General features: G+C 39.0%; 2 protein-coding genes across 4 annotated transcripts; one reads left to right on the forward strand and one right to left on the reverse strand.

The window, feature by feature from the left end:
- Positions 1-3318: 3318 nt before the first annotated feature.
- LOC137707477 (3-isopropylmalate dehydrogenase 2, chloroplastic-like) lies at positions 3319-8165 on the reverse strand. Of its 2 annotated transcripts, XR_011064711.1 has the most exons (12): positions 7870-8165; positions 7501-7630; positions 7295-7406; positions 7019-7094; positions 6812-6900; positions 6269-6355; positions 5008-5124; positions 4790-4897; positions 4586-4639; positions 4352-4504; positions 3623-3812; positions 3319-3512 (listed from the first exon to the last, which is right to left on the reverse strand). XR_011064711.1 is itself a non-coding variant. In XM_068446354.1 (11 exons), the coding sequence occupies exons 1-11, from the start codon at positions 8090-8092 to the stop codon at positions 3738-3740; spliced, it is 1224 nt and encodes a 407-aa protein (XP_068302455.1). In that variant the 5' UTR covers positions 8093-8165; the 3' UTR covers positions 3319-3737. The 2 variants fall into 2 exon arrangements, 1 of the variants encoding a protein (XP_068302455.1); XM_068446354.1 differs by having other exon boundaries at positions 3319-3812.
- A 2545-nt stretch (positions 8166-10710) lies between these two features.
- LOC137709337 (uncharacterized) lies at positions 10711-14680 on the forward strand. Of its 2 annotated transcripts, none has more exons than XM_068448422.1 (4): positions 10711-10821; positions 12107-12172; positions 13366-13676; positions 13787-14680. In XM_068448422.1, the coding sequence occupies exons 3-4, from the start codon at positions 13398-13400 to the stop codon at positions 14609-14611; spliced, it is 1104 nt and encodes a 367-aa protein (XP_068304523.1). In that variant the 5' UTR covers positions 10711-10821; positions 12107-12172; positions 13366-13397; the 3' UTR covers positions 14612-14680. The 2 variants fall into 2 exon arrangements, with proteins under 2 accessions (XP_068304523.1, XP_068304524.1); XM_068448423.1 differs by having other exon boundaries at positions 13865-14680.
- Positions 14681-15987: the final 1307 nt, after the last annotated feature.

Raw genomic sequence — 15987 nt, forward strand, 5'->3', positions numbered from 1 at the left:
TTGAGTGTCGGATTTATGTTTCATGAGGAAGACCCACGTAAAGCGAGAAAAATCATCCACAATGGTTAAGAAATAATGAGCACCAGAAAGAGAAGATTGACGATTTGGGCCCCAAATATTACAATGAATTAAAGCAAAAGGGAAAGTTGATGAAATTGAACTCAAAAGAAAAGGTTGACGAGTTTGTTTTGCCAACGGACAAACATCACAAATATGACTAGAATCAAAAGGACAATTAAGAGAGCTAGATGCTAAAGCTTGCAAACGAGTGGAGGAGGGGTGACCAAGACGCCTATGCCAGAGGGAGGAGGGGATGGTAATGATGTTGCAGAGAGGTTGACGGGTGGGGAGAGAAGAGGTAAGGGCCACAAGGTAATACAGATCGCCACATCGCTTACCCACACCAATCATCGCCTTCGAAACCAAGTCCTGCAAAACACACCAAGAAGGAAAGAAGGTTATGGAACACGATAATCCATCTGTAAGTTTACCAACCGATAAAAGGTCCACTCGGAAATTAGGGACACATAAAACATCCTTCAAAATAACTGATGAATTTAAAGGAAGAGTGCCGGTAAAAGTAATGGGAGCGGAAGCACCACTAGGCAAAGAAACAGGCGGCAAATGTGAAGGAGAACGATTAACCAAACATGAAGCGGAAGAAGTAATATGATCCGTAGCACCACTGTCAAGAATCCATTGACCATGACGAGAGGTGACAGGTAACAAACCTTGGGCAAAATCAGTAGTGAACACGGCATTGGCCTGAGGAGGGGTGGTGGTGTCACGTAGAGCAGCTAGAACACGGGAGTGCTGCTCGGCAGAGAGGTCAGGCATGGCAAGCTGCAAGTCATGCAAAGTGGGCTGGGCCTCGTGCACTTGGTGGGTCGCTGGAGTAGAAGAGGAGGCGGGGGCCTGGGTTCCTTGCACGTGATGGGCCTGGGTGAAATTATGGGGCCAGGAAGCAGAAAATCGTGGCTGCCGGGGAGGACTAGAAGGTGCATGGCTGCGGAAAGAATTGGAAGCAGTGGCACGGCGCGGTGGTCGTCACGGTTGGCCATGGAGGGGATGGCCAACGGGATAGCCATGAAGTTTATGGCAGGTGTCTCGGGTATGATAATCAAAATTGCAGTAGGTGCAGTGGAGGGGAGGATGAGCAGATGAGGGACGGGACGGGCCACGAACAGCCATGGCAGCAGGTTGATCGACAGAGCGGAGGACGCCCAGGGAGCGTTGTTTTTCAGCTTGAGACACCGAGGAACAGGCCTGACGAACAGTGGGAAGGGGATTCATTAAAAGAATCTGGTCACGAACAACAGCAAAGGATTCGTTGAGGCCCATTAAAAATTACATGAGTTGTTGACGGTCATGCTTGGCGGTGCAAGAGCACGTGCAGCCATCATTATAAGAAGCAAGCTCATCCCAGAGAGCTTTCAGGCGAGTAAAATAGACGGAGATAGAAGAAGAACCTTGAGAAATTGTAGCAAGTTCCCGGTTGAGTTGGAAGATGCATGGAGCATTACTCTGAGAGAAGCGTTCGCGAAGATCATCCCATACAGCTTGGACAGAGGTGGAAAAAAACACAGATTCTTGAAGGTCAGGTTCCAAGGAATGTAGAAGCTAAGAGAGAATCATGTCATTGCAACGACGCCAAGCCGCGTGAGCATCAGGGTCGTCGGAGGAAGAAGGTTCTTGGATATCGCCAGTGATGAAACCAAGTTTATTCTTGGCACTCAAGGAAAGCTGCATGCCACGGGCCCAGGATGTGTAGTTATCACCATTCAACTTCTTGGATACAAGGACAAGATTCGGGTGGTCGGAATGATGAAGGGAAAAAACACCATCGGAAGAAGAAGAGTCAGCCATGGGAACGGCAGAGAAAGCTGCCGAAAAAAAAAATTAGGGCTAGGGTTATAAACCTGCTCTGTATACCATGTAGAAAAAGGTATGTAGGCTAAAAAATATATTTGTTATTGATACGTGAATGTGGAGAAATGGAAGAGAATGCTTTTTTTCTCATTGTGTTTCTCTACAAGATTACAAGGATATATATACATGATACAAATGTGTAGGTAGGACAAGGTAGCCGTCCTAGTGTGTAGGTAGGACAAGGTAGGATGGCTGTAGAGGACAAGGTAGCCGTCCTAGTGTGTAGGTAGGACAAGGTAGGACGGCTGTAGGACGGCTTGACGGCTGTAGGACGGCTTATTCTTCCAATAATAATATTATATACAATTACACAAGGACTCCAACCATATTCCTTATTTGTCTAACAGGGGATGAACACTGGATTTTTATGGGGGAATCGTTACTTGAGCTCCAAGGTTTTTGTAGACTTGGGTTACAAGGAAGCTGACTTTGTGATGCCAATTGGCAATTGCCAAGTGTATCTGCACTCCTTCTTTTTCTGATCTTATTATAATTTTGCTTTCTACAATAAAATTCATTTACATCTGTTTTCAGGTATCCCACAAGTTGCTCCAACTCTTGGCCAAAAATCAGTTTTGATTAAAACTGATTTTTGGGACAAATTAACTCAAGAAACCAACCAAGGTAAAGGCCTTGCCCACCTATGCACGTACACGCGTCCAACAAAGGGCAGACGCATGACGATGATTCACCCTACATGCCAAACGCAAAAGGCGCTAACAGTGCACGGGCCCACCCACGAGGGTTTGTCAGCCACACCAACAGCTCTTTGCTCAATCAAACGGGTAAACAAATTATTTGGTTAAGCATATTTAGCACCGAGAAGGAGCAAGGGCTTGATGGTCTATCCATTCTAGCGTGTTGGTCTTTCCTTTTAATAAAATTAAGCGTGTTGGTGTGTTGTTCTTTCTTTGTAATAAAACTAAGGAGTTTTTAATATTTACCAAAATCTGAATATTTTGAGGTTAAAATGTTTGTAAAATTAAATTAGAATAGTCTACATAATTTTTATTTAGACAAGTTACTTTGAAAGTATTTAGCCTATATTCATTCTTTGATAATGTCAAGCTAAAATTTTGATTAGAGCAGAAAAACCATTTCACAGTTAAAACCTAAATTTTCTGGTTAAAATATATTGAAAATTTTGAGTTAAGTGGACACATGTCAAGTAATTAAGGAGGAGACATGTAGGAGACGCCAAACGGGGAAGAGCAAACCCACGGCCAGGTTTTTATGCAGAGTAGGATTCTATCCCCTCTTCACCCCCCTCTTATTTGAACGGTCACGGTTAAGCCATGTCATCTTATATTAATTTTTTTTTTATAATAAGAACAAAATAAGAGAATGTGAGAGGAGGGAATGAAAGAGGATGTAAAGAGGGGGGAAGAGAATCCTAGTCCTTTTTATGCTACAACAATTTTCGAAGGATATGAATATTTTAAACAAAGATAATAGACTAGGACATAACACAATTCAAAAGGTCAAAATGAAATATAAAATAAAAAAAATTCCGGAAGCCAACCCCAGTGGTGAGGATCGGTGTAGGGTGATGAGTAAGAGTAAACTAGATCCAGCTCGAAACCCTCCATTGTAACCAAAAGGTAAAATAAAATAAAATTTCTAAGACAGTAAAATGGGCTTATTTCATCTGAATAAAAAAAGCCCTCCAAATTACGAACAAGGAATATCGTACTAGATGAGATCTTCAGGTTTGCTTTCAGACGGCCAGAATGACTTCTTCACTCCAGAGAACATGTTAGAACAGCCCTACCGATCCCTCGCTTGTCCATGCTGACCGATGCATCAGTTCATACTGGAGAAGGAACTTGGGAATCAACAGACTTCAATACCTCTTCACCCATTTCTTTGCATCCTACCAATTTCTGTATAAAGCAAATATCAGCAATCAATGGTCATCAATGAATTATATTAGGAGGAGCTTACACTGAATTATAAGAAACTGTTACTGCACAAATCAATGAGGAATCAAGTTTGATTCAAGAATTTCAACTGAATCTTCTTGCAGACCACAACTAGCACAAAACACATTTTTCTACTACTTCAATTTACCATAGAGACTGGTTTCACTCAGGGAACTGTCACACGCCGTAGATTCAATCTAATAGTTCCACCTAATTCAAAGACGATCATACCAAAGAATTTTAACACGAGAAGTACCTTGCTTCCTCAAAGAATTTTTTAAAGGATGCAAAAAAATTACGAGAAGGAGAAGCTATTTCATGAAGACTTAAGGAGAAGATAGAAAGCAGCTCTCCAAATACTATGCTACATTCATATTCCATAACCTTTTTTTGTTTCAACAAAGGAAAGAGCGGTATAATATTTTGTGGCAATCACGTTGTCCAACCCAAGTGAAAGAAACAAAAAAGGAGCATGTGAAAAAAATAAAAAATGTACATACAGTTCCAGTGGAATATATGTCACCAGTCCGAAACCCCCTATTCAAAGTATCTAGAACTGCATCCTCAATTCTCTTGGCAGCCTTTTCTTCATCTAAACCGTACTTCAAAAGCATAGCAGCACTGAGAACTGTCGCTAATGGGTTTGCTTTATCCTGCATGTTAGACCATTATATTACATAATAAATGGCATCGTACTACCAAAGAGAAATAATTTGATGTGTAGGCAAACCAACCTGTCCAGCAATATCAGGAGCAGAACCATGTATGGGTTCAAAAAGACCAGGACCCTGTACCAATGGGAATTTTAGTACAATCAGATCAAAAGAATTCAAACTTACCCTTAGAACACAAAAGACAACTGGAAATCCCCATCAGAATAACATTCCTAACACATGTACAGCGAAACTTGACCAGTGACAGACAAAGCTTTGCATTACCGATTCCCCAAGACTTGCAGATGGCAGCATCCCAATACTTCCAGTGATCATTGAAGCCTCATCAGATAATATATCTCCAAATATGTTGTTAGTTACAATCGTATCAAACTGCAATTTTCATAGGCAAACATCATGAGACTAGCAATAATCATTTAGGACGCTTTAAAAACTTGTTCCTTCCGTCCAAATTTTTTATCCTTAGTAGGCCTAAGACAAACCTGTTTCGGATCACGGATAAGCTGCATTGCAGCATTATCAACATACATGTGTGAGAGTTCAACATCAGGATACTCCAAGGCTATTTCCATGATTCTTTTCCTCCAAAACATTGATGCCTGGATATACATTGAATTAAATATACATTAAAACATAAATACATGTTTGCCAGGAAGAAAAGGCAAGACATACGAAACAACAAATGTTTCTTAACTTGATATGTCACATTTTCAAGTAACTATACATGTTTTCTAGCATTTCTTTCTCGCAAAGAATAACTGACAGCATTGTGGGAAAATCTAAATTTAGCCAGCATAGTGTTAATGAATCATTAAGACACTAACACTATTAAACTTCAGTGAAATAGACTGGCTCGTAGATCTTGAAAGGCTTAATCTGATTAATTGGATGAAGATATTGTACAAGCATGCACATCATCAAACAGTTTAAAATACCCCACATTTTCCAACATTATTATGAGCTTATTATCAGTAGTGCATCCTTAACTCAGATTTGACATTCCAGCAAACCACCACAAATGGTAGAATCATATCATCTCCCTTTAGTTTTTTTTTTAGCCAATAGCACAAACTAAACAGGAATTGGACCCACTCACCCTCAAACCCTTGTAAGGAGGAGGTGTTATCAGACCCAAAATATCACACATATCTTATTATCCTTGGTACTTACTGATTTTAGATTGTCATGAATTTAGCACAAAAATTTATCAGCTTGCACCTCTTTTTCTATCACATACAAATAATGAGGGTATATAAGTATGAAACATTCGGTTTCACTTTAATCAACAACCAAATTAGGATTACAAAAGGTTAGAATCAGACATCATATGTTCGTAAAAGCCACGTTAAGCACCCATAAGTTCCTTTTACAAGTGAATGATTCTTCTGAAACAGTGCCTAAGGGGCACAACTGGTTAACTCGAGGCAAAAGATGAGCTTGACTAGTCAAACCACATGAATGATAAATTAACATGTGTAGAAACCAATGATATCATTTCTGACTATATGTAAAACTTCTTGGCATCAGTTCGGGAGCAATTAAACAATCAACTAATGGATCATGCATTGGGAAGTTGTAAAACAGAATGGCTAGTCCCATAGCATGTAATGCTTACATGCTATTATAACCAGAAAGAAAATGCTCTATGCCTCTATTCTGGAAAAATGTCGAACAAGTTCTGACAACTTTCCAAATGAGAAAGAAGAAAAGAAAAGAAGAAACGTTCTTCTATTGAAAAAGTACCTCCAACACATTTGCCTTGTCAACACTGCAGAGCTTTCCCTTCCGCTTCCGAGCAGTCTCAAAAGCAACACGAGCAATTCGATCAATCTGGCAAGAATATTATTTCATGTTAAATAACCACTCATACACAGACCTGCAATTATAAAGTTCTGAATACAGTTTATAACGACAGACCTGAAAGTTTTAAAATCCTGAAACTCACAGAAAGTTCTGATTGGAATCTATTTAAAAGAAACCTAACAATTTTCAAGTTCCTATTTCAACTATGAAATCATCTAATGGTTGGAACTGGCATGTAGTCCCAATACAGTGAAAGGCTTGTGAATTCATCACAGAGCAAAGTCAACACTCACAATATTGTTGCCCCTTCAGAAATAAAATAGAAATAAAAGAAAGACCACGAAGTGATACCGTAGGATAAATGGTTTTTGGTTGTGCATAAAGAGAAATTCTTTGGGTTCATAGGAACCATTTATGGCTGACAGTTCATCAGAAAAAGCAGGACTTAACACATAACTTTCAGAAAGGAACAAAGGAAACTACCTCATAGGCCGCATACACCTCTGTATTGAAGCCAATCTCCTCGCCATTTTCATTGGTGCCAAAACCCCTAGGTTTTCCAAAATATATACCTATTGCCGCAAAAACAAGAATGACTTCATTAATTCAAGTGAAAAAAAAAAAAAAAAAAAAACCTCAACACGAGAAAGTTCATGAAGTTGGTCACTAGTTTAAATTTGGTACACTAACCTCCAGTGAGCTCTCTTACAACCATAAGGTCAACCCCCTCAGCTACTTCTCTCTTCAAAGTTGAAGCGTCCACTAACTTAAAGAGTAATTAACATAAAATGATAAGTTAGAAATAAAGAAACAACGGTTTCAAGGTTCTATATCAATTATGTGAACTCTATAGTTTCTCAATTGATAACATAAGAAAACAGTTGCAGGCCTCAAATTTGAAATAAAGGAACACTAGTTTTAGGATAATAAATTGAATTCTCGGTAATGATTATAACAGATATTTACCTGCGGCAAAACAGTAGCAGGCCTCAGATTCGCGAACACTTTAAGACCTTCGCGAAGTTTAAGCAACCCAGTTTCTGGTTTCAAGTGCTTTTCATTCTTATCCCATTTGTACCTTCAACACCAACAGTCGAAATAACTAAATTACATCACTTCAAAACGATAATCACTAACAATAAAACGGATTGAGAAGGACAATCACGACCTACCCCCCAATTGCTCCCAGAAGAACTGCGTCGGATTGCTTAGCTGACAAAAGGGTCTCATCAGGTAATGGAAGTCCAGTCAAATCCAAGGCAGCTCCACCAATAGGTACTTCTTCATACTTAAACTCAATCCCTAGTTTATGCAAACACATTTAATTATTCAAACACCCAAATGTTATAAAATTACTAATCTCCCAGCAAAATTACCCGATTATACAGCACACGGAGCAGCTCCAAATGTAAAACAATAACCCTGAGAAAATGTGGGAAAAGTAATAGACTTTTCCTTTTCTATTTTCCCACCGTTTCTCGGACACCAAACAGGTAAAATAAAACTGAGAAAATAAAGAAAATAAGTAGAATTGAAAAAACCATCGATGGAGGCCGCGAGGTTGAGGACGTTCTTGGCGACGGAGATGACTTCGGGGCCAATGCCATCGCCGGGAAGCAAAGTGATGGAGTAGCGTTTGGAGGGTGAGGCTGCAGAGCAACTGATCCTGCCCACTTTCGGGGTGTGTTTGGAAATAGGGTTGGGAGAGAGAAAGGAGCTGAAGGGTATAGCGTTGAGTTGGAGACAAGCAGGAGCAGCAGCCATTGTTGTCAAGCTCAAGCTCTGACTGCGCCTTGTTCAAAGACCCCAGTTCTCTCGCACGAGTCCAATTACCACAGCCTGTTACTTTTCTGTTTTTACGTCATATTTTGGCTAAATCGCATTCATAGTCCCTGTAATTTACCTAAATTTTAACTTTTGTTCCTGTAGGGTTTTGTTTGCATTTTCCACCTCTGTTGTCCTTGTAGTGTTTTTTTTTTTTTTTTTTTTTTTTGTTAAACAAACTGTAGGATCATTTATAGAGGGATTCGAACACGAGATTTCGGATGAAGGGGCAAATTTACTTAATCAATTTAGGTACAAGCCAACAGTTATAGATTTTAATTTTTATTCTTTGTAAGTAAATATGTTATTATATTCAACCGTTAAAATCTATATTATTGATTAAATAATCTTTGTCAACAAAATATGTGCGGAAATGGCGATGTTAACCTTATGCACATAACTTTTTTAATGCAACGATGTAAATGGGTGGATAGGATAAGTCATACAATGAGCCATAATAATTTAGTTTCGAACTCACTATTTACGTAGTCGAGTTTAAGACCTTCCACTTATGACTCCAGAAGAATACATATTACATGTAGACCATATGGACGTAACTTAACCTTATTATAAACGCTAGTTAGTACTCCGGTCAAATGACATTCCCCTTCACTTATAATTGAGAGGTCTTAGGTTCAAATTTCATGAATGACGAGTTCGAAATCAATTTATCCCCTAATCGTTGTATCAAAAGTTTTTGAGTTAGAAATGATAGCGCCTTTATTCATTTAAACACGAGTACAATCAGAAAGTAGACATCATGGATTAAAGCCGATGGTTCACCGAACCAACACGAATTCAAATTGAAAAATATGGCCATACGAGCTAGCCTGTGAGCCACTGAATTGGCAGACTGTCGAGCATGTGAGACTCCCGCACCATTAGGAGAGCGGAGCCACAGTTATTCCGGCGGATAGAGCTCACAGCTTGCACAAGTTTGAATGAATCACTTTCAACCAGCAGGTTGGAGAAACGGTGTTCTAATGCAGCCGAAGACCTTCCCTAACTGCCGAAAATTCCACATGATTAGAGTTGGAGATGTCTGAGAATCTGCGACAAAACCTCCCACAAACTCACCATTGTTGTCACAAAAAACCACCCCAATGCTCCCTGTTTTGTTTGAGCCATGAAGACCCCCATCAACATTAACGTTCATCCATGGCGGAGGGGAAGGAGACTAGGATGACGGGGACAACAGCGGTAGAGATGTAGGAACTGATTGCACTGCAAAAATATCCTGCAACTGCGAAGAGGGATCCGTGTACACACCACCCCACAGTAATGAATTACGAGCACGCCATACTTCAATCGTTAAAAACATAAGAAATACAAAGTGACCTTATGGCATAGAGGGCAACAAACTAATTAAGGAGCCAATCCGCCAAGTCAAAATGAGGAAAGCTGCTTATCCGGAGTTGGAGGAAGAGGAAAAGAAGGCAGCTTTAGCATATGAACACTCCTTGAAGATGTGCAGCACCGATCCCGAAGAGGAACTGTACAAAACACAAGTCGTGCCCATATTCACAGCATTTTCACCAGATTCTCTCGCGAAGGAAGTATATAGGTGCAGGCATTCTAAATACAAAACTTCACTTTTCCAGGGATTTTTGCATTCCAAAAGGTTTTCCAAAGAGGAGACAGGCCATTCGAGCCCCAGATGAAAAGTCCTCCTGGATGAGCCTAGGACCATCTTAGTCCCTTCATGGCTTCGTCTCTGATGATCGTCTTCCGAGTTAAACTATTTATATTTAAAGTCCCAACACTAAGACAAGTCTCAACATTGAGGCCATCTTAGTCCCTTCATGGCTCAAACACATAACATACCCCCACATTTGACTTGAAAATCTATTCAAACATTTTACAAACCCACATTTGAATGCAAATTTAAATGCAAATGAACGCTAAATAAGGAATAAATTATATGCTTTGGACTTGAACTCTGCTTGGTGAGAACATATCAAATTTACATGGTGGCCTAGTGAACATCAAATTTACACGGATCACTTCTTAACAAATAATAGTTTATATGTTTTTGTTCGTTTTGGTCCTGAACATATCCTAGGCTTCATGAGTGAGCTTTATAGAAAGTAGAGTTTTTATAATTCTCATAAATGGGACACCACATTTATACTACATCGACTAAGAATTTTCTGCCCAAATTCCTCTTAATGCTAAGAAATCAATGTCGTTAAATGCATAGCGTATGCTACACATCGACACATAACACACTAATCACCATAGGTATGAGTTGAATTTGTATGTCAACCTATTGAGTATCACCTAACATGTTTACCCTATTGAATCTAAATCATGAAATCTCTAATTAACGAGGTTAAGTTTTCGTCAAATTTGACAAGATTTAAACCTATTCCCCTTTATGTAGTCTTGATTTGCTCTACCATTGAATCCTGATTGAGCGGTAGGTGAACACGAGTCCCTTCGATTACAGAGTTTTAGAACCATTTGAGTCAATTCTTAAAAAAATAAAAATAAAAATAAAAAAATCAAGAGCTTATTGTGGTCCTTCCTGCACAGAATCACTCGCAAAACACAAAAACCCTCGTTTTGCATATGATTTGTCATCTTCTCTTCTCTCACACAGGGGAACCCTCTCGGCCTCAACCCTCTCCTCTGCCGCCCAGCGACGCTTGCTACTCTTTTGACTAATGGTAACTCTCTCTCTCTCTCTCTCTCTCTCTCTCTCTCTACCACATTGCCTATTCGGTGTCTTGTAGCTTAACCTCTATGCATTTGTGTGGTGTGTTCTTTTTGTTTGTTTGAATTAATTTGTGTTTGGTAAGCTGGAAACGAACTGACTTGAACTTTCACAATTTGGTTTTCGTAACGTGTTATGCCTGTTCGAGCGGATTACCCTTTGAGATTTCCTTGCTGGGGTGTGACATTTTCCCCCCATATTGCTTTAAATTACTCACTTTCTGTTTGTCTTGCATCTCTTTTCTCATCTGGGTTGGAATGGTAAGGGCTTTTATGTACTGTTATGCTCGTTTTGTCAAATAGGTTGGAATGGTTCTGTGTATATATTTAAATTTGTTAAAATGTCGTTCGGAAAATTAAGGGTGATGTCAATTTCGTTTTAATTATTATCTTTTATTTCTTGTGTTTCGTTTAAGTTGATTACGTTCTTCCAAGTCGATTCTTAGTTTTTTTGTTTGCTACCCACTCATAGTGTGTGGGGTTCCCTACTAACCCGAGTAGCTAACGCGTGCTTAATGTGACCTCACACACCAAATGGTGGGTGCCCTACTTGGCTACAAGCCCACGCTTATAGGCTCGGCTAAGTTGATTCTGCTCTTAATTTCATGTGCTGCTACTTATTTCTTTTTATTTTGCATTTTAAGAATTCTATAATTTTGGCTTTATTTCTTTCGTGCATTTCCACTGACTTAATTGTGATAAAGGAGAGAGTTCGGAGTGCAGTAATTTATTCTCATCTTTCTTTGTAATAATCTCATGTTTAATATTTACTCCAGTATCATGGAAGAGAGATGCATCTTTAAGAACTTGAAATACTATTTAAAGTATAAATAGACGTCATGAAGTGGAAAGTGCAAGTAACACCGTAATTTTAGGAAAGTATTTTCAGGCGTACATAGCTAATTAAGACAGAGATAACTGAAGACTAGAAAGTTTAATGCTTTTGAAAAGCCTTCTGTATTCCATTGTTGTGAGGAGAAATACTAAAGAGATTCTTTGCGGTTCTACATTTCATGTTGTGTGCTTCTGTGCCACTGTTGATGTAATTGTTCTGTTAATTGTATTTTTGATTTTGTTTGCCTCTGTTAACTGTATTTTCTGTTTCATCTTTAATGTTCCGATCACTATTGTTGGTTTACACTTTTACTTTTATTTCATACGTTGTTTATTGTAAGTTTTTAATCAAGTTTTGTTTTGAACTGTTAATTAATTTTGTTAATTGTAATTTTATGGTTGCAGACTTGCCAGTTGAGTTAGTATAAGGCTCTTGAACTAAGGAGGTTTAATTGCAGTTTCTGGCTACTAGTAAGTTTATTTCTCTTCCACTTCCGATTACAATGTGTGAGAGTTCAATTTTGGATCATAGTCCTGTGGAAACTCTGATATTTGTCTATGTGGAACTGTATCGGTTTCACTTCCTCCATCTGCAATTGTGGTGGTTAGAAGTGTACCTAACGACTATGCCTGTAACCCTAACCATTGTAAATATGGTTACTATACAGTGTCTTAGTAAATGGAGCTGGGAATTTGTTTGTGGTGGGTTTTGGGGCGGGGGTGTGTGGATTGTCAAGGGGCGGGAGACTGAAGCCTCTATAGTGTGCTAAAGATGGAAACTTGGGCTGATGGACTACAAATTTTAATTAGAAATTTTTGTCTTCTGTCAGCTAGCCTAGGATATAGCTTGAACTGGTTAACTTGTAGAGTCCAGGAGAAAAGGCGAAAAGGCGAAAAGCAGAAGATGTAACTAGTAATGCTAGTAACGTTATCTATGCAGGGTCTAGTGAAGAAGTGTTTACAATGGAGGAAGAAGGTTTTTTAGACGATTTCTAGTGTGCTCTGTGTTAAGTTTCATCCGCCATATTGCAGATCAAATTGTTTAGATAAGAAATAATTAGTGCGTAAAACTGTGAATTCATATAGAATTTTCTGTCTTTATTTTATTTTTGATTTATTGACACTTGAATTTCTATGTAAACTTCGGGAATTACACAAAAAGAAATTTAAATGATTGCATGGAGTCATGTTTGCTTGATTGGGGGGTGTTTGTGATTATTGCTGATATTGAGTCTGCAAGACTGCAAATGATATATAATCATATGAAGAGGAAGTTGAGGGACTGAAAATGCGTATGTATTAGTAAGGCGTTACACTCAACTTCTTGTGATCTGTTAGCTTAATTGGAACTTAGGGTAGATACACGGGACTTTTGCATGAATATTCAGTGAGTTATGCAGTATCCTTCCCATAAGGCTACCAAATTTTAAAGCGTTTCAAAACTCAAAAAGTTGTTAAGCGGTTGGAAGAGAATGCACATTTTCTGAAACTTGTAAATAAGATCATGCTCTAGTTTTTTGTTTGTGCTTTGTTCTTGTAAAATTTTGTAAATTAGGAGGCTACTGACCGTCTTGTGATTTGCTGTTGTGTTTTACTCTTTTGTCGAAATCAGCCTGCCAGTTTATGTTCATTTTGCTGTTGTGTTTTATTTGTTATTACTCCAGTTTTGTTGAAATTGGATGACACTCGACAACCAATGACAAGGGGAAAATCATTCACGTTGGATCAAGATGTTGCTGTTTGCAATGCTCGGTTAAGTGTCTCTCAGGATCTGCTCAATGTTGTTCCGCAATCAAAATGTATTTCCTGGGATCGAATATACCAAAAATATGTTGAGATAACTGGTGATCAAAATGAGCGATCACGATGTTCTGTCCAGTCTAGGTGGAAAATAATTCTTGGAAGTTGCAATCAGTTTCATGAATGTCTTACCAAAATAGAAGAGAAACAAAGTGGATTGACAGAATCTAACAAGGTGAGAATTTGTACTTTCCTTCACCTTCTTTAAAGTATTTCTTAAATACTTTTCTCTCTTTTTTAGTAATAATTTTCCCTAAATAGCTATCTTCTTAAAATCATGTCTAGGTTCTTCAAGCAAATATATTGTACTTGAAGCTTGAGAAGAAACGTTTTGCATTCAATCATTGCTGGGAAATTTTGCAGCATAGCATCAAATGGAAAGGTTTGACACCGGCAAAGAGGTCTGATATTGATACTATGGTTACAGACTGGTATGATCCTCCTATTGTGGCAAACCTGAACATCACTTCCTCACCGACGAGGTCTGGTACTCGTACTATGGCTACAGACACAAATGTTGATTCCTCACCCAAGAGGTCAGATCCTCCTACTGGTGCTGCAAACTTGAACATCAATTCCTCACCGAAGAGGTCTGATCCTCATTCTATTGCGACAAACCCGAACAATGATTCCTCATTCTCTTCACAATCAAAGGAGTCTGACACTCTCGTCTCACATGACACTGACAAAGATCCATATTATACAGCTGAATTTCTTAAAAGGAAACGATCCAGAAGAAGAGCTGAAAAAGAAGCATGCAAAAGAAGCAAGGTAGTAGAAACTTTGGATTCTCGTTTATGTGACGTGATGGAGAAGCTTACCAAACAATTGGCCGAAACAGATGACAGAAAGGCGAAAATTGCAGAAAGAAAGGTAAAGGTGATGGAGGAAGCAAATGAAAGGGAGCAAAGAGAGCATGATGACCGAATTATGAGTATGGACACCACCAACATGGAGCCACGCGCAAGAGCTTACTACGAGCAGCGAAAGAATGATGTTTATTTCAAAACTATGGCACACAGTAAAGACTCTTCCAATATGGATCTGCACACAATAGCTCACTACGATCGTAGTGATATTTGTACGAAAATGATGGCACACGATTCATAATATGAACATTGTTCTTATGAATCATGTTCTCCGTGACGATGTATCTTGAATTATGAATGAATCATGTTAGCTATTTTGCTGAGCATTTTTGTCTTACAAGTGTCGCTAAGTTTTAATTTTTTCTTCGCTTGCCAACTTATTCAGCAACATCATTTCATGAGAACAGAGCATCATTGGTGGCGGATCTCCTCCATTCGGCAGCCTTTCAAGGTTGAACCCCTGTCATCTCTTTCGTCACGGTGAGATCTTTATCTTCTTGGTGTTTGTTTGTGTTGATTCCTTGTCATTTCGACGAATCAATGACGCTTTCACTTTAGATCTCACAAGCGTTTGAGGCTCTCTGAGTCATGATTAGTTTCCCTCCAAGCGATTGTGGGATTAAAGTGGAAAATGAAAATGATACCTTGCTGAAATTGGAAGTGAAACACATTTTCAGCATGGAACTCACTCATTTTAGTTTACTTATTTTGATATAACGATATACTTACACTAATGGGTTTGAGGAATAAATTGTTATCCAACTCGTCATTAATGAGATTTAAACTTAAGACTTGTCACTTTTATTTTTGTTTGTGTTAGTAAGCGAATGAAATGTCAAAAATATAAATGGTACATATATTTTATGGGAAATTGTTATTAGCACTTCAAAAATCTCATTCTACGCTCCAAACTTTTTATATTTGGAAAGAAAAATACACTTATGAAGAGTGTAGAATGAGATTTTTGAAGTGCCAATAACATTTCCCTATTTTATGTTCCACTTCCTGATAAGTAATGCCATAATTTTTCACTCAAATATCTCGTAAATATGGTCTAGTCTTGGACACTGGGCCGGATGGGACATGCTATGATCAATTAAATGGACTCAAATCCCAAGCCATTGTTTGATGCCGTTACCACGTATCATGCACAGGATTTCTATTTTGGATGCAGGTCCAGAATAGCACAAGATTCATAACCCATCAGTTGCCATGGGTACTAGTACCTCTCTCATCGGATATTGGGAGCAGGGTCGTTGAATCGCCGCGAGCGATGTCTTCGGGGTCGGGGTGGGTCATCACGAGCGCCGTGGTCGAGTCACCAGACCTTCAGGAGCGGCGGCACCGTTGGGTTGTCGCAATCTGCGTCGTGGATTGGTCATTCCTTCCCGTCAGTTTCACCTTTTCAGTTTTCAATTCAACCCAATCATATGGATGGAGTCTACACAAAACAGTAGACAAATAAACGAACCTGTCCAATATAATCCTAGCCTAACCAGTCCAAAATACAAAATCCAATCCTATCCGTTCCACCCCTATGATACAAAAGCCAACTTTTGGTACATGTTCAGAATACAAATTTTAGGCCCAAAACGTTTCGGAGTTCCTTTTAAGGTA

This window comes from Pyrus communis, chromosome 11 (genome assembly GCF_963583255.1).
Source record: "Pyrus communis chromosome 11, drPyrComm1.1, whole genome shotgun sequence".
Lineage (NCBI taxonomy): Eukaryota > Viridiplantae > Streptophyta > Magnoliopsida > Rosales > Rosaceae > Pyrus > Pyrus communis.